This window comes from Pimephales promelas, chromosome 2 (genome assembly GCF_988280905.1).
Source record: "Pimephales promelas chromosome 2, fPimPro1.hap1.1, whole genome shotgun sequence".
In the NCBI taxonomy this organism is placed as follows: Eukaryota; Metazoa; Chordata; class Actinopteri; order Cypriniformes; family Leuciscidae; genus Pimephales; species Pimephales promelas.
This window is the reverse complement of record NC_142770.1, coordinates 24,689,194-24,711,924: the sequence shown is the minus strand read 5'-3', so window position 1 is coordinate 24,711,924 and position 22,731 is coordinate 24,689,194. Positions and strand designations below refer to the sequence as shown.

The 22,731-nt window shown below is 40.9% G+C and overlaps 2 protein-coding genes and 1 pseudogene across 6 annotated transcripts in view; 2 read left to right on the top strand and 1 right to left on the bottom strand.

Annotated features, from left to right (window-relative positions):
* slit1b (slit homolog 1b (Drosophila)) overlaps positions 1 to 10,115 on the top strand; it is a 56,625-nt gene extending 46,510 nt beyond the window's left edge. For all 4 annotated transcript variants that reach the window (XM_089118111.1, XM_089118120.1, XM_089118129.1 and 1 more), the window contains 7 exons: positions 2,842 to 2,979; positions 3,483 to 3,705; positions 4,763 to 4,893; positions 4,974 to 5,128; positions 5,194 to 5,494; positions 9,115 to 9,314; positions 9,393 to 10,115. In XM_089118111.1, the coding sequence (XP_088974237.1) occupies positions 2,842 to 2,979; positions 3,483 to 3,705; positions 4,763 to 4,893; positions 4,974 to 5,128; positions 5,194 to 5,494; positions 9,115 to 9,314; positions 9,393 to 9,637 (1,393 nt within the window). In that variant the 3' untranslated portion in view covers positions 9,638 to 10,115. The remainder of the gene's footprint in view (positions 1 to 2,841; positions 2,980 to 3,482; positions 3,706 to 4,762; positions 4,894 to 4,973; positions 5,129 to 5,193; positions 5,495 to 9,114; positions 9,315 to 9,392) is intronic.
* LOC148995870 (18S ribosomal RNA) lies at positions 6,298 to 7,649 on the bottom strand (annotated as a pseudogene).
* Positions 10,116 to 14,520: 4,405 nt separating the features above from the next.
* terf2ip (telomeric repeat binding factor 2, interacting protein) overlaps positions 14,521 to 22,731 on the top strand; it is a 123,524-nt gene continuing 115,313 nt past the window's right edge. Inside the window, exon 1 of one of the 2 annotated variants that reach the window (XM_089118097.1) lies at positions 14,521 to 14,813. The gene's annotated coding sequence lies outside the window, so the exon portion shown is untranslated. The remainder of the gene's footprint in view (positions 14,814 to 22,731) is intronic. The other variant, XM_089118093.1, reaches the window with a different exon arrangement.

Genomic DNA, 22,731 nt, shown 5'->3' with positions numbered 1-22,731 from the left:
TCGCTGCTTACGGGCAAGGCTTTCAGAGCTGCTCGACAGGCTGCCTCTGCCTTGCATACTATGGCCCTCCTGTAAGTCTTTGGGGCCAAGGCACTCAGAGAGCTGCACAAGGGCAGTTCTGACCCTGGGTTGATGCAGGAACTGAGCACAGCGATGGACCTCGTCCTATGTGTGACTAAAGTCACTGCGCTGTCCCTTGGACAGACAATGTCCACTCTTCTGGTCCAGGAATACCATCTCTGACTGAACCTGGCAGATATGAGGAAGACGGACAAATATCGTTTTCTCTACTGCCCTATCTCCCAGACCATCCTCTTGGGAGCAAGTGTGTGAACACAGGACTAAGGTGCCTCAGCCATTCTTGGGCTTCGGGTCAACTGGAAAAAGAGCAAACTCTCGCAGGTTCCTCCAGCACCCTCTGCAGTCAGATACGATAGAGGCATCAAATGTTAGGTCTAACACTCGTGTGTATGCCCAGAAGTTCAGCCCTTGTGCTAGACTAGTTGACGGTACAGCTTCCCTATTGGTGATTGCCTTTCCATGTCTTTCCCTGTCGTCTCTGCTCGGTATTGACCTTACCCTAGCTAGGCTGAATCTACCACTGGGACCATCCATATGTAGCACTGCTCTAATGGTCAGGCCATATGTGTGATTCCCATGTTACCTCCATACAGGCAGAGTGTGGTCTATGTAGCATCCCTTTCCATTTGGAAGTAGGCACGCTTTGCCAGTGTATTACAAATGGTCTCCCTGAAGGAATGGCAGTGATTGATACCTTCTCTGCATTAAAGCCCTGTCCTTTCTGTGAAAATGTGAAATGTTACTTCCCAATCACTCAGTCACGTTCAACGTTACGTCAGACATTGGTATCTTGCCTGAGAACCCAGTCACATTGGAGTTTAACAAAATGAGCCAATAGACACTGACAAGAGAGATTTGCATCACAAAGCGGGTATTTAAGGGAAGCTCAGTTGAGCTTTCGCTTCGGAGCCAAGCGTTTCGTCGTTTCTGCTCTGCAATCATTGATATGAGTGATCTATAAACCTGGAAGAAGTTCTCCAGAGAGTGCTGGTGTGGCGGCGCGCTCGGTGTCCACAAAGCACTGCCATCTGGCTGGGTAATCCTCGTCTCCTCTCCGAGGCTTGTAAGTTTATGTCGCTGCTTACGGGCAAGGCTTTCAGAGCTGCTCGACAGGCTGCCTCTGCCTTGCATACTATGGGCCTCCTGTAAGTCTTTGGGGCCAAGGCACTCAAAGAGCTGTACAAGGGCAGTTCTGACCCTGGGTTGATGCAGGAACTGAGCACAGCGATGGACCTCGTCCTATGTGTGACTAAAGTCACTGCGCTGTCCCTTGGACAGACAATGTCCACTCTTCTGGTCCAGGAATACCATCTCTGACTGAACCTGGCAGATATGAGGAAGACGGACAAATATCGTTTTCTCTACTGCCCTATCTCCCAGACCATCCTCTTGGGAGCAAGTGTGCGAACACAGGACTAAGGTGCCTCAGCCATTCTTGGGCTTCGGGTCAACTGGGAAAAACCTAACTCTTGCAGGTTCCTCCAGCACCCTCTGCAGTCAGATACGAGGGAGGCAGCTGATGCTAGGTCTAACACTCGTGTGTATGCCCAGAAGTTCAGCCCTTGTGCTGAACGGTGACGGTACAGCTTCCCTATTGGTGATTGCCTTTCCATGTCTTTCCCTGCCGTCTCTGCTCGGTATTGACCTTACCCTAGCTAGGCTGGATCCACCACAGGGACCTTCCATATGTAGCACTGCTCTAATGGTCAGGCCATATGTGTGATTCCCATGTTACCTCCATACAGGCAGAGTGTGGTCTATGTAGCATCCCTTTCCATTTGGAAGTTGGCACGCTTTCCCAGTGTATTACAAATGGTCTCCCTGAAGGAATGGCAGTGATTGATACCTTCTCTGGGTTAAAGGCCTGTCCTTTCTCTGCCCCAACAGGAGTGGGGGGGATTAAGAAGCTTTATTTTAGCAATTGTTTTGTTAGGGATCACAATTCGTTAGTTCACGTTCTGTTCGTTCAGTTCTGACGTTATGTCTAACCTGACTGACTGATTGGGAATGTCTAGGCTCACTAATGTAACCCACATTCCCTGAAGGAGGGAAAGGAGATGTTACTTCCCATTGCTACAATTTCGGTGCCATCGCTGAACGGCAAGGACCCACCGTCTTGGCTCCTCCATGAAAAACGTAACTGAGCGAGCGCACTGCTTTTTTATAATTCGTTTATATATATTTTTTCTTGTTCTATTGTTTATAATGAATTGATTGTGGAATACTAAGAAGGTTGATGTGTAACTTGAAAAAAATGAATGATGAGGAGGGTATTGAATAACGTCCTGGGTCACTAAAGACCCGAGGTATGCATTTAAGGGTTAAAGGAACAGTGTTTATTTAAAATAGAAATATTTAGTAACATTATTAATGCCTTTGCTGTCAGTTTTGATCAATTTAATGCATCCTTGATGAATGTTAGTTTTTTTTTTTTATTCACCCCACGTTTTGAAAGGTAGTGTATGAATATAAACATATAATCAAGTATTTAGGAGAGCATACTAAAAAACTTTTTAAAGTGGGAAAATTAGTTTGATGAAAAAAAAATCCTTTTATGATATGAAAAAAAAATTCTTTCACCCAATTAATTATCATTTTCCTCCCCCATTTGAATAGCTCCATAGGAATGTGTAATCCTGTTTAGCAAATATTTGCTTTTGGTGTGAATAGTTCTTTCAGCTGAAAAGCATAATTTTAAGGTCATTCAAATAATGAAATAAATTACTTTTTTAATGAAACGGTGTGTGTTTGTGTGTTTAGATGCATCTGTCCGCCTGGTTTTGTGGGTGATGACTGCAGTATAGATTTTAACGAATGCGAGGGGCATTACTGCCAGAACGGGGCGCGGTGTGTGGATCATGTAGCTGGATACACATGCGTCTGTCCACAAGGTTACAGGTGAGTCAACACTTGATATACTGGATAATGATGGAAATTATCTTATAACAAGGTTCATTTAATTGCCCTGGTTACTTCATATGAAAGACTAATACAAAATATATAATATTAAAATGTTCAAATATTTTAAGATAAAAATAGTTTTTGGGGAGCAAAAAACGTCAGAGTGGTGCAACTGTCCTGATAACATAAAACACAATTCTTGAAGAAAACCGTTATAATCTTCTAATATTATTTCTACTTTGTATATATTTATATATATATATATAAACCCATGCATTTGGTCCATTACATTAAAAAATATATACAAAAACATTTCCTACATAAATGATTACATTTTAATATGTGTATTCAGTAAATGTGTTATTACTTTTTACTTGACGGTTAAACCATATGACGTTTTTAGAGTATTTAAATGAAACCTTGTCTCAAAATGGTTTAAAAGTTTTCAAAACTGTATGAAACCAGTATGAACAAAGTGAACGCTGAGTGTTTGGTTGCAGTGGTCGGTTATGCGAGACGTCTCCCCCCTCCGGCTGTGAGCTGTTGCTCTGTGAGAACGGCGCCCCCTGTGTGGAGAGTGACGGTACTGCAGTGTGTCAGTGTCTCTCTGGGTTCGGGGGCCCGCGCTGTGAGAAGCTCCTCAGCGTTAACTTCATCGACAGAGATTCATACCTGCTGCTCAGCGACGTCAAAAACTGGCCTCAGACCAACATCACTCTACAGGTACAGCTAACCGCCATTATATATCACAGATCATTCCATCATTGTGAAAATAAACGAATGTGCTATTCTTGTGGCAGGAATTAATGACTAAATGAATATCTCAGACCACCTCTCTTGCCCTGCATCTTAAACTTTGCTGTTGTCATGACGACAGCATCTGTTCTGTTTGCTGTGCATGAATTAACAATTCTCGTGACGTGTGTTCCCAGCAGTTGAGATACTGTGTAAATGACATGACACGTCTATAAATAAATAAATAAACAATATTGCAAATAACGAAATGCAAACAATAAATATGTAAGAAATAAATCACAACATTATGTGCAGTATAAAAAAATGGATATTCATTTTGAGAACTGCTGAAGATTAAATTTAGCAAATAGATGCAAACAAATACATATTTAATAAATATATATACACACAAAAATAAATATCGCAAATATATGCAAGTAAATAAATAATAAATTGACTGTGTCTCAGGTGATCTAGAACGTTTTTCTAGAACTCCATGTTGCATGTGTATCAATAATGTGTGTGTATGCATTTATAAACATACACTACCATTCAAAAGTTTGGGGTCAATTGGATTTAAAAAAAAAAATACATTTATATTTTTATTCATCAAAGATGCATTAAATTGATCAAAAGTGACAATAAAGACATACATTATATTATATAAGACATTTATAATGTTACAAAAGATTTCTATTTCAAATTAACAATGGTCTTTTCAATTTTATAGTAATCAGAGAATCCTGCAATTTTTTTTATTTTCACAAAAATTTGCTAATAATCAGAACTGTTTCTTGAGCATCATTCGTGTGACACTGAAGACTTGAGTAATGATACTGAAAATTCAGCTTTTAATTATAATAATATTTCACATTATTACAGTTTAACTGCATTTCAAATAAACGCGGCCTGTTAAAAACATATTTTTAAAAATATTAAACTGTAAGCTTTTAAATGGAAGTGCACTTAGTATATATATTTAAAAAATGGTACATTTGGTGTCAAACATTGATGTGTATTGCACTGACACTCAACTCTCTGTCAGGTGTCCACAGCGGAGGACAACGGCATTCTTCTCTACAACGGCGTCAATGAACACATGGCTGTACAGTTACACGAGGGACATGTCAAAGTAACCTATGATGCGGGAAGTCAGTCTGGCAGCACCATTTACAGGTGCAATAAATACCAAGCTTGTGTTTTAATATAAAAACATCTCTGTTGTAACTCACTGCCTCATTTGTCTGTTTCCACAGCTCTGAAATAGTGAATGACGGACAGTTTCATACCGTTGAATTGGTCACTTATGACCGGATGGTCAATCTTTCAGTTGACGGAGGGCTTCCTACTACTCTGGACAGCTTTGGACACGTCCAACCCCTCACCAGAGATGCACCACTATACGTTGGGGGTAAGATCTTCACCCATACCCATGCATGCTGGTCCTATCTCTAAATGCGTGTTTTTTCGCCTCAGGTATGCCTGAAAATGCGCAGTCGCTGTCTTTTAACCAGTGGCCGCCTCTCAACGGATCCAGTTTTCAAGGCTGCATTCGTAATCTGTACATTAACAATGAGCTGCAGGACTTCACACACACGCAGATGAAGCCCGGAGTGGTGCCAGGGTGCGCGGCCTGTCAGGATCTGCACTGTGGGAACGGCGTGTGTGAGCCAGACTCTGGCGTTGGGCCCGTGTGCCACTGTCAGCCGGGATGGGGCGGCCCACAGTGCGACCGGGTCCTGTTGGCGGCTGCCACCAACCCCTGCCAGAAGAACAAGTCAGTACTCGTGCACCTTCAGTGCCTGTTTCACATCAAACTTAGGAAATCATGTTATACAATCATTGCCAATTAGGGGTCAAGGTTTTTTAGTGTAAAACTCTAATATAAAATATATTCTTTAAATATATAATATAATATAATTAGTGCTTGCCGATGATTAATCACGATTAATCGCATTCAAAATAAAAGTTTGTGTTTACATATTAAATGTGTGTGTACTGTGTATAATTATTGTGTATATATAAATACACACACACATGTATGTATACATTTAAGAAATATTTGCATGTAGATACTGTATATATATTTATACATAAATTATATTATATATAAATATTTTATATAAAAATAAAACAAATTTTAAATACATACATGCATGTGTATGTATTTATGTATACAAAATAATGTCTGAATAACCCCGATCCTGTGACAATTAAGTAACGATCCGTGAATTCGGGGGTATTTGTAAAAGGCCCACTCTCCAACAAGTATATAGACCATTTTGCTAGATGTAAACAACACTGGTCCAGAAGCACTTCCTGTTTCAGTTTGTAACTGTTTTCTTTATTTCACATGTAAAGAAAACATCTTAAAGATGTTGTTTAACTTTTTAATTCAGTTTTACATGTTCTGTTGGTTGTATTTTATCCCAGCTTTTATGTAGTGTTAAAAAACTGAAACAGGAAGTGCTTCTGTGTTGTTTACATCTTGCAAAATGGTCTATAGGAGAGTGGGAATCCCAGATCATCCCACAAACCCTCCAGGGCATTATGCGACCAATGGCAGCTTATTAGAATGGGGTTTTGTCCACGAACCACCGTTATTGACTACCTCTAGATGGTCAAGTTTGAGCGTCTTCTCGACGCTCCGCCAGAACCCAGCAAGGAGCTCCGGCGGGACCGATCTAAGGACCTCACTAAACCACTCAATCGGTAGTAGTGACGGGCGGTGTACTGTGTACAAAGGGCAGGGACTTAATCAACGCAAGCTTATGACCTGTGCTTACTGGGAATTCCTCGTTGATGGGAAACAGTTTCAATTGCCAGTCCTGATCACGAGCGGGGTTCAGCGGGTTATACGCGCCTCTCGGTGCAGGGTAGGCACACACTGATCCGCCCATTGTGGCTCGCTTGCAGCCCCGGACATCTAAGGGCATCACAGACCTGTTATTGCTCCATCTCATGTGGGTGAATGGCACTTGTCCCTCTAAGAAGTTGGACGCCGACCGCTCAGGGCTGCGTTACTAGTATCGTTCATTATCGGAATACATCGCTCCACCAACTAAGCACCACCACCCACAGAATTGAAAAAGAGAATCAATCTGTCAATCCTTTCCGTGTCCGGGCCGGGTGAGCTTTCCCGTGTTGAGTCAAATTAAGCCGCTGGCTCCACTCCTGGTGGTGCCCTTCTGTCAATTCTTTTAAGTTTCAGCTTTGCAACCATACTCCCCCAGGAACCCAATGCCTCATGGTTTCCCGCACGCTGCCCGGCGGGTCATCATCGTTTATGGTCGGAACTACGATTGTATCTGATCGTCTTCGAACCTCCAACTTTCGTTCTTGATAAATGAAAACATTCTTGGCAAATGCTTTTGCTCTCGTCCGTCTTGGGCCAGTCCAAGAAATTCACCTCTAGCAGCGCAATATGAATGCCCTGGCCGTCCCTCTCAATCATGGCCCCGGGATCCAGAATCCCACAAAATAGAACCGGAGTCAGTTAAGGGCTTCCAGTTAAGGGCTTCCGGGGGGCGCCGGTGAGGCAAGGGTCTGGGACAGGCAGTACAGTAGCTCGCCTCGCGGTGGACCGCCGGCCCGCTCCCGAGATCCGACTACGAGATTTTTAACTGCTGTAACTTGAATTACTGCTGCAACTGCTGAATTACTTTGGCTGCTGGCTCCAGACTTGCCCTTCAATGGGCCTCGCCCATGAGTTTAGGGTACACTCATTCCAATTACAGAACCTTAAAGAGACCTGTATTTTTATTTTTCGTCACTACCTCTCCGTGTCAGAAATGGGTAATTTTGCTCCGGCACCTAGCTCATCTGGGCTTTCGGGTCAACTCTTGGCCCAATGCAAAAGATCTCTTTTCTCAGTCGCCTTCTCCACTCAGCCACTGCTGACTTGCTTGGCAATCAAGCACAAGAATGCGGTTCCACTGAAGTTATTTCAGAGGCTTCTGGGGCATATGGCAGCCACGGCAACGGCGCTCGGATTTCTTCATATGAGACCGCTTCGCGACTGAGTCCCGAAGTGGGCATGGCAACACAGTAAGCTCTGAGTACCAGTTACTCTGACCTGCCATTAGACTTTCACCCCGTGGTCGAACCTCAGTTTTGTATGGGCTGTAGTGCCCTTAGAACGGGTTTCCAGGCATGTTGTTGTCTCAACAGATGCCTCCACTATGGGCTGGGGCGACATGTGCAAGGGACATGCTGCCGGAGGCTTCTGGACAGGACCCCAGCACCTATGGCATGTCAGTTGCCTTGAGTTCCTGGCAGTACGTCTCGCTCTGCACCACTTCCATGTGCTGCTCAAGAACTGGCATGTACTAGTCCGATCAGAAAATACAGCAACAGCAGCGTACATCAACTGACAAGGTGGTCTACACTCTTGCCGTTTGTCGCAACTCGCCCGCCACCTCCTCCGGGAGTGTTCCGGGAGACCTGAACTGTGCAGCCAACAAGCTCTCATGGCTTCAGCCTCTTCCTGGAGAATGGCGACTCCATCCCCAGTCGTTTCAGCTGATTTGGGATCAGTTCGGGGACACACAGATAGATCTGTATGCCTCCCATGACTCGTCCCACTGCGACCTGTTTTACTCCCTAACTGAAGGTTCGGCACGGATGCGCTGACGCACAGCTGGCCGCGGGGCCTGCGCAAATATGCGTTTCCCCCAGTGAGCCTTCTCACACCCCAGAACCAGGTTATTCTGGTTGCGCCACACTGGCCCACCCGTACCTGGTCCTCTGAACTTGTACTCCTCGCGACAGCTCCTCCTCGGCCAATTCCTCTGAGGAAGGACCTCCTTTCTCAGGGACAGGGCACCCTGTGGTAGAGTTCTCAACTGCCCTGAAAATTACAACCCGGCCCGTGGCCGTGGAGTTATCTGCCTGAACCCGGCCCACGGTCCACCTTCCTCAAATTTTTGTCCCGCAAAATAGCTTTTTGATCGGTGAGTGACGTAGAATAGAATGACTGCTCTGCTTCACAGGGTGCATAACGAGCAGAAAGAGTGCCACAAACAACACAAGGGCTGTTTTGCTCTCTCTCCCTTGCACATATTAATCAAAATCAGTTGACACGATAGTGAAAGGTCTGAAGACCGCAGTGTCACATGGAGCATTTGGAGATTTTTTTTCTCCTGAACCAGTTTCGATCCTTTAGAAGCCTATGGAGGAGTGATCCAGCTCTCAGATTTAATCAAAAATATCTTAATTCGTGTTCCGAAGATGAACGAAAGTCTTACGGGGTTGGAACAACATGAGGGCGAGTGATTACTGACAGATTTTTCATTTTGGGGTGAAGTATCCCTTTAATATGACATGAATCGCAGTGGTACTACTTTCCCCCGTATGCAGTGTGTAACAATGCTAACTCATTTCTCTCCCTCCTGTTAGGTGTGTTCACGGCACCTGTGTTCCGGTGGACCTGCAGTCTTATCGCTGTGAGTGTGTGGACGGTTTCCTCGGCCCGCTGTGCAGTCAACAGCACGTGTGTGCCGCGCTCTCATGCCAACACGGCTCCTGCGAGGTGTCAGAGACGGGGCAGGCGCAGTGCGTTTGCGACAGCGGTTACAGTGGCCAGTTGTGTGACATTGGTAAATTATGCGCTCATTTACAAAACAAACCATTATCATTCATTAATGACATTAACTGAATATGCCCTTTGCTTCCAGTGGCTCCTTGCCAAGGCGAGTTCGTGCGGGACTTCCACCGGGTTTGGCGCGGCGACGTCCAGTGCCGGAGCACGCAGCCGATGTCCTGGGTGGAGTGTAGCGGCGGGTGCGGGCCGGAGACGGGCTTCTGCTGTGGCGGGTCCAGGCTACGACGCAGACGCTACAGCTTCCAGTGCGACGATGGCAGTTCCTTCTCACAGGAAGTGGAAAAGACAGTCGAATGCAGCTGTGGAAAGTGTGTGTAGTCATTAAAGATTAGAGACAGACGCAAGACATTGGGGGGAAAGAAAATAGTGACCATTTTGTCTCTGTGTACCATGGAGCATAACATCTGTGTAAGAAAATATAACCCTTGCATGTGAATGATGAATTATGGGTATTTTCTTGGCGTCAGAATTATTGAAAGTGAAATCTAACAATTGGATTAAGAATACAGTTTAACAAACAGCATGTCATACAGGATTTATAGTATTTAATATAATTGTAAAATATTTGTTTAACATTCATTTTGATTGTAATATATACGTTTTTTTTATTTTCCATATAGTATTTTTGTATGTTGAACACCAACATTGGTGATGTACAATTTTTTACCTTTTAGACTGTTTTCTACCCACAATTGTTTGGTAAAGTAGTTGAGGCTGTTTTTTTCTTTTCATCTAATGCAGTGTTTTTGTGTGCAAGTTTTTCTATTTATTTCATTAAAGAGTTCTGCCTCTTTAATGAAGTACTGCTGAAGTGATTTCATTATTCAATATTAGGCATGAATTTCAAAAATATTATTAGCAATAACGCACTGGGTTATGTTTTAAATATAGTTTAAATGTCTGTTATATACTTAGTCCACAACATCATCACAAAGTCAAAACCTGAGTTGCGGTGTGATGGCATACTAGCCTACTGTAAATGGCCACCACTTATACACTACCTATAACACAATAATTTATAGAATATGGTTTAACTGAAATAATTTCTCGTGTTTGGGTGTTTATAATGAAAATAACCTGTAATCATGACAGTTCCATTTGCGCCGTGTTCTGTCGAATTTCGCGCACTTTTCTACCCGCGAACAAGTGCATACGGACCAGTCGGAACGTGCGCCAACACCTTTTCGTCGCATTTATTTAATTCAAACTTGTTTGTGATAGCGATGCCTACTGATCGGTGTGTAAATGTCCCCCTCCACGTCATGTGAAGTGATGTATTGATGTACACATATTTTCTGTGCCATTTGTAGTCCGCTTCAAGATCAACGTGTTCGCTTCCTTCGGATTGGAATCTTGCTTAAGATTGCAGAGTATCCTGAGTGTGAAGTCTACTTTAAGTCCAATCATTTTAAGCCAAAATGGGGGTCAACCTAGAACAAATTGCAACAACTCAACTGCATTTTTTCTTTGTCTTGATGTAAGAAATCAACTCAGTAATTTTCATGGTGATATCTAAAGGTTAAGATTATTACCCTGAGAAAAAGAATGAATAGGCTATATTTGGGTCTTTTTCGAACCTTTCCCCTAATGGGATTCTCCTGGGCTTTTATTTTCTTATTCAGGGCATATTGAGGATACAACATCAGTTGAGTTTGGTTCTGTTGCAATTTGTTCAACCTTTTTTCACAAAATGACTGGACTATTTGAAGTATACTTATGGTCAAATGGAAAAAAGTGTGGACACTCCTAGGGAAGAGGAGAAACATGAAGATTTAAAAATAAATGTGACTAGACGACAGAAGGCTAAGTCTGTCACCAAACCCTAATGGAACACACTGGTGATTAATGAAATGACAGGTAAGGAGGATTTTTGCAAGTTATTTAAACTTATGAGAAAACCATTTGAAATTTACACTTTCATGTGCCACTCGTATTTTTCTTGTCATAATTATTCAATAAATGGATACTTACCCCTCCACACTCCTAGTTCTCAAAACACTTACATACCTAAAAAATATGACATTTTAAAGAAGGTTAATTTCTTTAACAGGCTCAGCGCACAAACTGTACAATGCATGGATTACGCAATGAATACTGATTTGCATTTTGGGTATGTTTTAACAATAATATTTTGAATTAATATTAAGTTTTGTGAAGTTCTGAAAAAAATATTTTAATTTGAAGTCACCATGAAATCAAAATGGACAATTTTTATGGACTATTGTGGTATTTATAATCTGTGCACAATAGGGGAAAAACTGTAGCCATGTGGAATGTTGCAATCACGTCATGATGGTAAGATCATATTTACGCGTTAAATGCATCTGAATGTCACCAGAATGTCTAAATGGAGTCCTATTGCATTGTCATTGAGATCCATTTGCAGGTGTGCAGATAACCAGTCTGGGTGATGATTGGCTGGTGTGCGGAAAATCTAACACAGTCTCATCCCAAAAAGTAATATAACTGACGTTTTGGGACGTATTTTGACCATACGTCAATATCCGCCTTTTTTGGGCCCCCTTAAACGTCGGTAGATGGCGATCCCGGGCCGTCATACAACTGACGCTTTACCTTTAACGTCAGTTAGGTGACGGGTTAGGTTTAGGGTTAGGTTTAGGTATGGGGTAGAGTTAGGATCCCATAACCTCATCTACCGACGTTTAAGGGGGCCCTAAAAAGGCGAATATTGACGTATGGTCAAAAGACGTCCCAAAACGTCAGTTATATGACGTCTTGGGATGAGACTGGGTTGGAAAATCAGTATCAGGCATGGGGTTATAGGAAATGGAGTGAAAATGTGTAATGTTAATATTCGGGAGATGGGGCCCTCGGGCGGCGAGTGGGAGGAACCACAAAGGCTTAATTCGAAACAGAGCCCTCTCCCTGTGAGCGGCTCCTTACGCAAGGAGGTGGTCAACGCCGGGGTCTTTCTTGAGCTCGAGGGACTGATTTTCCTGGATGGGTCCTATGAAACTCTGCAGTAAGAGATGGGTCGAGAATGTCCTCGGAACTGACCCAGGACCTTTCCTCCAGTCCAGGACATACCCTTCCCAATCCACAAGGTACTGGAGAACTCCTCCCCGGCGTCTGGAATCCAGGAGTTCCTGCACCTGATAAGCCTTCTCGCTGTCTATGATAATGGTAGGGGGTCCCTGGTCAATGACTTCCTCTTTTTTCTCCCCTCTCAGACCACCAGCGGGCTTGAGCAAGGAAATATGAGAAGTGGGTGAGATATGGTAAATAGAGGGTAAAGCCAATCGATATGAAACAGGAGTAATTTGCCTAACTATTTTGAAAGGACCCACGCACCTGGGACTGAGTTTTCTGCACAGCAACCGAAGACGAAGGTCTCTTGGAGAGAGCCAGACCCATTGGCAAGGAAGGTATGTAGGATTGGGATGATGGCGGTGATCAGCTTGTTCCTTTTGTCTTCTAATAGCTCGTTGTAGATGGACGGAATAGATGGTTGATGATAGATGAAAGCCGAGGACACATTGAAAGGGAGTCATGCCAGTAGAAGATTTGCGGAGGGAATTCTGTGCATACTCTAGAGTAGGTAGCGACTCCAGTCTGCTCGATTCTGGTGACAGTAGGATCTTAGAAATCATGTGAGTTCTTGATTGAGGCATTCTGTTTGACCGTTAGATTGTGGGTGATAACCAGACATTAATGTTAAGTTGACGGAAGAATGCTGACCATGCATGAGGTGCATTAGGGACCTCGGTCTGAAACAATGTCATCATTGACAAGCCATAGAAACGGAACATATAATTGCATAGCTGTACAGCGGTTTCAAGAGCCGTGGGCAGTTTGGGTAAGGGAATGAGTTGACAAGCTTTGGAAAAGCGATGTATTACTGTGAGTATGGTGGTGTGGCCTTGGAAATTAGGGAGATTGGTGACAAAGTCTATTGCGATGTGAGACCAGGGATGTTGAGGAATGGGTAATGCTTGTAGTAGTCTGGCTGGTATAGTTGTTTGGATACATTGCAGGTTGAACAGTTCTGGACAAAGGAGATAGTGTCTCTCTGCATGGAATGCCACCAAAAGTTGAAGGGTGGATACCTGGATGGCCGGAACTGAGTGATGAATGAACGTGTTGGGTGACCTTCTTCTGGATGATCAAACACTTCACAGAATCGTTGTAGGAAGACAGAGAATGAAGAAAAGGGAGACTCACTGACCACCGCTCCACATTGCTGTTGCCCACTCTAGAGCACGGCCAGTTAATAATGTACATACAAAGGCTATTCGACTGGCGTCATTTGGGTATAACAAGGGTTGTTGGTTGACAAACAGGGAACACTGAAGAGGGAACCCCTTACACTTGGCGGGTGACCCATCAAATTTCTCAGGAAATTTCAAGACAAGGACTCGTGGTGGTGTTACGGGATGTTGGCGTGCTTATTGTTGGGTTCGCTGCAGAAGTTGTGTGTGAACAACTGGGTTTGCTGCGGATGAGTTGGGGTTTTGTGATGGTAAATGGAGGGGATGTAGCGAGGTTACCAGTTGCTCAGTTAGGGATGTTAGATGTTCTAGTTGTTGCTGATGTGCAATCAGAACAGTAGCCTGGGTGTAGGCCTCTGTAGGTTGTTGAAGGATAGCTTCTGGAGTTTGACGAAGTCTTCTGTAATGAACTATTTGCAGTGTCTTTATTGGTAATAGTAAATGTAACACAATCAGGCAGGGGTCAATCACCAGAAAAATAATATACTGTGTCTGAGGCCGTCCACAATCATAGTAGATGGGGCAGGCAGATAATCAGGGCAGGCAGCAAACAGTAAAGAATAAATCCAGTCAAACGAAGCAGGGTCACAATGGCATGAAGCAGAGAGTTGAAACGAGTAGAACAGTCCAGGATCAGCAAACGAGGTATCAGTATAAACAAGGAAAATGCTCAGAAATGTCAACCAGGGTGAGACAAGACTTTGCAATGAAGTGGTGGTGAAGGCCTGTATAAGTAGTCTGGGTGACGTGTGGCATGTGTGCGGATAATCAGTATCAGACATGGGGTTATAGGAAATGGGGTGAAAATGTGTAAGGTTAATATTCGGGAGATGGGGCCCTCTGGTGGCGAGTGGGAGGAACCACAAAGGTGTCACAGTTTGACTCTTTGTTTCCCCCTTTTTCTTAGTGTTTTGGTTTAGTCCTATTCAATTTTCCCGCTCCCGTTCATTCACCTGTGTTTAGTTATTTTGCCCCAGCTGTGCCTTCCCCTAGTCTGTTCTCTGTGTATTTAAACCATGTGTTTGCCTTACTCTTGGTCGGTTCTCGTCGTTGTACTACGTGTTTTTGCGGTTCTAGAGTTTGTTCATTAAAGATTCCTGGTGATTCCTGGTAATTCCTCCTGATTCCTGCCACTACACGAACCCTGACAGAAGAACGGACCGATAAACTGTACAAGGTTGGCTGAAGACAAACTCCTCTTCATTTCCCAGAATGGGCGATCGTTGGAGGGGCACGTGGAAGAGTTCCTGAGTCTTTATCATCAGGTAAGCTGGGGTAACTCAACTATTAATGCCTGCTTGTCACGTGGAAATCTTTTCTGGTTAATTTCTCTTGTTCAATCCGTCGAGGTCAGCTTCTTTATAGATGAATTTATATTTCTGATGAAATGAGACACTGAAACTGTGTTTTTCATGTTGAATTCGGTAAAGCCGCTTGATTTTAAGCAATTTATTGTATACAGTGCAATATAAATAAACGTGACTACCAGAGTGCTGAATTGCAGAGCTTGTGCAAACATATCCACATTGCTATGATCAGATGCTTTTCTCATGCTTCATAAGAAAAATGAAGCTGTTTTTGGTTTTTTTTGTTATTGAGGGGAAAGCACACAGCATTATTGTTTTATATATCTAACAAATTTTCTGCATATGGAAAATCTAGCTTTTGAATGAAATCTATGGAAAGTTTTATACATGAGGCCCGTGTAGTCTGAGCACGGTAGTGTATTCAAGTCAAGTCTGTAATGTCGTACAACTCATAAATACGAACTTCCCAGGAGGACTGCAGTTACAAAGCAGTTACACTGGTGAAGGTGCGGCCACATATAACGCCCTGTACACTTTCAGTCAAAATGCAGTCATTTAAATAAAAGGTGAAATATTTTCACACAGATTTGGCAACGGGTTTATGTTGGTCACTTGTATTTTCCATGTTGACCAACACAAAGCTGCTTTGTTAACCCTTGTGCATCCTTGTGGACATTTGTCCTTTTCAGTTTTTTTTTTTTATCACTTTGCCTGTGTTAAAGCTAACTGCAAAAAAACTTGGCACAGCTAGGTGTGTATTTTTATTGGAATTTTACTATTTCACCGTCATTTTCTTAAACAATTTTTTTGCATTAATTTCAGGAGTTGAAAAATCATGAGTTAGGCAAAAAAGTGTGAAAGAGTTAATTTTTTGGAGTTATTTTTTTAACTCTGACTACGGTTTGTGTTATTGGATACTCCCCGGCTGTGTTGTATTTTGGAGTTCATTCATTGGTGTTCAGGAGCGTGTTTTAACACTACACCTGGAGTTATTCTTGAGAAGTGCGCCACGACACGACCCTGCAGCTGCACAAAGGAATAATGGACTTACGCTTCGTCGTGAGGTAGGTAAAGTGTAACTTATATAAAACTATTTAAAAAATATATTTTCTGACAAACACGTTTGGTCATCGCGTAGCTGTTGCGTTACAGGCTAGTTTGTTTACTAATTAACGTCAACGACCATGACAAACTTGCTGTTGAACGCATGTTTAAATGACTTGTTTCAAATTTTGAAATGGCTATTTGCGTGGCTTTTTTGTCGATGTAAACGAGTTAACATTAGCTAACCGTCTTTCCATTCACCGTGTTTCTGAAAATGAGTGTTTTGCCGTGAAATTGATGCATCAATGGATTACAGGCAATTGAATTGTAACAGCTATGTAACGTTAAAATATATTAGTGGTGACCCACGATGTGCGTGATTTTCAGCTTATATATTTTTGCATTCTCAATGAATGGTGCTAGATTATATTATGCCTCATGCTGTTGTTTTTGTGATCTTCAGACGACTGTCCTGCAACAAGCGGTTGAAGGTTACTCCTCCTCAAGTCTGAACCAAATGGATTTGCTCAAATAAAGGCAGTAAATCAAGAGTATGGTGTCCAGTGTAGTAATTTCCACACAAAACATTATATTGTGTTAAATAAATGTTAACTCTAAGAAGTGTTAAACAAACTGGTAACACTGGTAATGAGTTCATATAATTAATTTTAGAGTTACATTTACTCTCTGTAGGATTAGTATTTTAACTCCATTTTAACTTTGAAAAAAGTGTTAAATTCAACTCCAAGAGCAGAGTTATTTTAACTCTGCACTGGAGTCTAATTGATGGTCTCACATATACACTCAGATTGAGTTGATTTTAACTAACAGGGAGTTTATTCCAAAAAACAGAATTTGCTGTGAAAAAATACTCACTCTCAGCCCCTTTTGGACAAAAATGTCCCCATTGAAACCCATTAAAACTGCACTTTTTAATCCCTGGTTCAGTTAACTATAAAATTATGCAATCTTTGTTAAGAGGCTTTCATTCTGATGGCAAGGCTTAATTTTTATTTTTTACTATTCTTTATCAGATGGTGTCATTTTTTTTAAGTTTGGCCTATAAAACAAATGTCGCTTTATTCCTGTTTTCTGGTTCGGCATACTACAGAGCCAACTGGATAAATTATGCAATGATATTTGTGTGGGTGTGTTGGTGTAACACAGTCTCATCCCAAAAAGTCATATAACTGACGTCTTGGGGCGTATTTTTACCATACGTCAATATCCGCCTTTTTAGGGCCCCCTTAAACGTCGGTAGATGGCGATCCCGGGCCGTCATACAACTGACGCTTTACCTTTAACGTCAGTTAGGTGACTGGTTAGGTTTAGGTATGGGGTAGAGTTAGGATCCCATAACCTCATCTACCGACGTTTAAGGGGGCCCTAAAAAGGCGAATATTGACGTATGGTCAAAAGACGTCCCAAAACGTCAGTTATATGACGTCTTGGGATGAGACCGGGTTGGTTGGTATGGATGTCAGAGTGTGGTTATTTATAAAAAAATAAAAAGTGTGTGTGTGCGCATGTGTGTGTGTGTCAGACTGAGAGAGAAAAACTGCAAATTCAAATCCAATCACTTTGAGCTCCAGTGGGGTTTTGCTGGGACCCAATGGGGAAAATATGTTACTACGCCCAAACAAACTGTTACCGAAAGCTTATTTTTTGAGATATCATCCTCAAATTTGGAACACAACCTATTTAGATTTATGGCTTTGATTTTATTGTAGTTTTGAGTTCAACCTGATTTAAAAAATATATATTTTATATAAAATATTATTATTTTATAAATAATTTTCATAAACTTATACCTATATAACTTTTTTTTTGGATTAAATTATTATTCTTTTTTTTACGTCAGCAATAATCTGCAAAGGGTCTTCTTTAAAATGATACCAAACTTAAGTCTGTGCTCCAAAGCGTCACATTTTTATGACAGTTTTTTGACATGGACATTTTTGTCCTCTTTTTACCTATGTGTAACTTTTTTTAATTGATGCACAAGGGTTAAAAGTGAATTCTGTGTGAGCTTAGCTTCATACATCGCTTTGATTTTGACAAAATACAATTTATTTTCAGCAAATTTGTTAACGTGACCACACCTTAGTGACCAAAAGTGATTTTGTTTTTTTATGAGCCTACAAATTCTATAAAACTATAAAAATATGAGAAAAATATGTCAGATTTTATACATATTTTAAATATGAAGGAAGAACGAAACGTTCTTCATTTGGTCAAAAAACCTAGAAAATACTATGCTACAAAAAAATGCATAGAAAAACGCATAATAAATTATTCATTTGATTGGTTCTTTCTATTTTGCATGTGTTCATAACCTATTTTAATGACAGCCTGGCCATTTAATTCTGTCAGCACAATTTGGCTTGTTTAATTGCATTATCACAAATAAAATAATTGACTCCAACCAACAATGCAATATGCTTACAAAATGTTTAACACATTTTTAATAATAAGGGTGAATATGTCAATTTTGTAGTTGTAATGGTCTCTTTTTGAATATACCTAACCAAAAAAAAAATAGTATGGGTTTCACACCCAAGTTTAATATTTGTATGGGTTTGTTCAAATCCCAAGCCCTGACAATGATCATAGTAATGGTGATGTTTGGCTCACTACTAATAAAACCAGTGTATTGAACACGCATTCCAAACCCTACAATATTTACACAATATAAAAGCATTTATTTGTGCATCAAGAAATAAATTAAAACAACAAGAAGCTTGAATCCCTGTGCGTGTACCATATGAACTCCACACTTCTGCTTCTCAAGTGCACACCGCTATTTTTAACAAGCCTCAACAACTCACAATGCTTCAAATTAGCCATGCTAACCTCTGCACCAGTCCAAGCTGTCTTAGTGATTACAGACCTGTTGGTCTAATTTATGTTGCTATGAAGGCATTGGAGCATAGTTTAATAACCTTGACTTTATATACAACTGGGGGAGGCAAACATCTTTGTCTGTGGGATAATCAAAGACGGAAGCTTTTCGCTTCTGTGGAACAAAAGACGATTTTTTTCAGTCAAATAGCTCCAATGTTGTCTCCAATGCTACAGAATGATGAATTTCACATGTTAGCGAGAGACTAGTGGCCTGGTAATACCAAACTCTACTTTGCTTTGCTTCGTAGACAAAGTCTAGAATGGCATAATTGAAGTGTTTTCTCACCTTTCAAGATTAGTTGTTTACTTACAATCTTTTTAATGACATTTTGGATAAACGGTCAACTAAATAAGACTTATTTGTGAGAGTGTGGTGATCTTAATGACTAAAGAATCCATTTTCTGCAGTTGTTTTTCAGTAATGGGGACACTTGCTGAGCACTTGCAACTGTGCACAGTAGGAAAGGCTCTTTTATTATGGCTCGACCTTTCCACTCGCTTGACACATGTCAATTTAAAACAATGCAGACCCTTAGTGGCTAAGCCTAGTGGGATTGTTAAAATATGGTCCAATCAAAAATGGGTGATGTCAAATGATTTCAGATGTAACATGTTTAAGGTCACCGTGTGCAGTACACAACTCTGTGATTAATCTCAAATGATGTAGCCATTTAATATCTCTTGGTGTTGCTGGCTGGTTATTACCTAAATGGCACATTACCATAATTGGAAATCTAAAAGGAAGCAGAGCAGCCAAAATTAAAAGTTATTATTAGGCATATACCCTCAATCTCTGACATATAGTGACACGCACATGTGATTTTGGAAAATAAGGGCAAGTAATTTGGAGAACACATTCACCTACCTTTCTTTTACCATCACCATCTTGGGGAACCATATATGTGTTTAATGGAGAACTTGATGGTTCATCAAGCTCAATAGATCATGGGCAACAAACCATTTTAATTTTGCATAACAGAGTTGAACTATTGAGATTGACATGGCCAGTATAAGCATATATAATCGGGATTGAGACGATAATAATAAAGATAACAGTCACAGCATTTTTAGCACAATGAACAATAGTGTGTTGAAGCACAATGAACTGTAATGCAGGAAAACATAACAGTGATGAGTTGTTTCCGCAACGGAGATTGAGTTGGCCAGTATTAGCATATATAATATAGATTAAAGGGTTGGTTGATTATGATTTCATTTTTGTAACTTTAGTAAGTGTGTAATGTTGCTGTTTGAGTGTTAAAAACATCTGCAAAGGTATGACACTCAAAGTTCAAGGTAAAGGGAGATATTTTCTTCTAATAATTGTTTCTGAGTTTTTGCATAACTATGCCCCCTCTGGCGACAAAGCGAAACAGCAGAGGTGTGCACGCTCATGGATCAGACATAGCCAGGCGAGCGTGAACGCGCGTGATGTCACGCCCAGTCTCAAATTCGAGCCCGAATCCCTCTTATTTATTTTACTGTACACGATCGCAGTGATCAGAGAAGGGCTCATTCAGCCCATCAGGCGATTGTTTAAGCATGTATGGGTTAGAAAAACGGCTATTTTTAACATGTAATGTTGCGCAATGCACCTTTAAGGACTACAACAAACGGCTGCTCCTCCCTGGTTAGTGACATCACCAACCCTAAAATTTACATAAACCCCGCCCCCAGAACACGATTTATACATTTATCATGACAGAATATTCTACTCAATGACAAGTAGATAACTATATAAGCTATAAATTCTTCAACTAACCATTCAGAAATGTTGTTTACATGTTGTCTCTCCATCTTTCTGACTTTAAAAGTTTTTGAAATTTTCAGTGCTGTTGTAGCTCCGCCCTCTGCGCCGGGGCACGTTTGCATATACAGAAAACAGGACAGACTCAAAACGAGGTGTTTTTGCTCACCCTCAAAAAGTGACAACTAACATGCTATCTGTGGGTTATTTTGAGCTAAAACTTCACATACACACACACACACTCTGGGGGAGATTTATTTAACATCTCGTGAAAAGGGCGCGTGATGACAGGTGATAAGATGACACTACCATGATAACGGCAGCATGTGAAGTCTTTACAAATTGTTTATGGGCTTATGTTTCTATGTTTATTCACGGTTTTGTGTTTTTGTTGACTATTAGGGTTATGATGCAATTGTTTAATCAGGTTCTTTATTCTATAACATGCATTTATAAGTTTAAGATTTGTTTTCCTTTGGTTGTTGATTGCACTTTGAGTCAAAAGTATATTTGTTGTTGTAAATATTTTTTAGGGTTTAATTTAGTTATTTTTTTCTTTGACGCATTATTGTGAATATGTGCACCCCTCCTACTAAAAAGTCCTGAGCCCATCTACCACCTCCCATTGAAATCCACGGGACACGTTATGACCCCTTTAAGACAGTTTAATTCAGTTCAATTCAATTCGCATTTATTTGTATTTCTCAATACACATAATTCCAAAGCAGTTTTACAGAAAAGTCCACATTATCATTTAGATTGATCTGTTATCAGAGGTAACTCTCTAAGTTATGTATTTGAGAAATGTACATATGTGACCCTGAACCACAAAACCAGGCTCACATGGGTCAATTCTTTGAAATTGAGATTTATACATCACCTGAAAGCTGAATAGATAAACTTTCCACTGGTGTATAGTTTGTTATGATAGGACAATATTTGGCCGAGATCTGGAAAAGATAATCTTATGAAAATCACCTTGAAAGTTGTCCATTTATGTTCGCGATTGTGCTGCATTCACTCACAAAAATAAATATTTTCGCTTTGGATAAAAAAAAACATCAGCTAAATGAATAAATATAAATGTAACTGATCACTGTTATTTTTCCCCCATAACAAAGTTGACCTACAGTAGAAAGTTTTTACAGTGTGAATGTTATCATTATCTGAATCCTTAATCTGAAGTAATGTCAGGAGTGCAGCAAGGCTCTGTGTTAGGTCCTCTGCTGTTTTCAATTTATATGCTGCACTTGGTAATATATAATAAAACATGAGATAAATTTCCACTGTTTTGCCGATGATAATCATATTTCATCACGACCAGATGAATTCTCTCTCCACAAAAATAAATATTTTTGTATATTTACGGTAGGAAATTTTGACCCATACAATGTATTCCCACAAATATACCTGTGTGACTTGTGATTCGTGGTCCAGGGTCACATATACAAAATCACAGTTAGCTAAAATTATTAATTTAAACAACGTAATAATTTAAGGCAGGAACAATGAGCTCATTGAAGTAATGAATACTTGTTTGGAAACAACTAATTATGACATATAGAAAAATGTAGCATTGGTGCGTGTTGATTCAGAGTTTGCTTCATCTGAAGTCTTCGCAGGAGTTGGACATCTGAACTCTTCACAATAGACTGGATCCAAACTGGAGCTGACAAACTCCAGTTTCTCAGGATGGGCATCCCGAGATAAAACAGAGAAGCAAACAGAAAATAATTAGCATAGCTGCTGTTCGTGACATTAAGCAAAAATAATCATGTGCATTTGATCTGATATAGCTGGAGTATTAGGTTATGAGATGCATTATATGAATGCTAAGCTAAAGAGATGCGTCTTTAATCTAGATTTAAACTGGGAGAGTGATTCCAGAGTTTAGGAGCCAAATGTGAAAACGGCCTCCCTCCTTTAGTGGACTTGCGTAAATCTCCTATACTACCAGAAGCCCAGAGTTTTTGTGACCATAAAGAGCATGATGGATTGCTAAAGCGTTTAGGGCCTTCTAGGTCAGTAGCAATACTGTAATTGATACAGAACTTAACATGTAACAAGTGTAGAGATGATAAAATTGGTGTCATATGATCATATTTTATTGACATGTTAAACTCAAGCAGGTGCAGAGCAACCAACTAATATAGCATTACAGTAATCAGGTCTCAAGGTCAT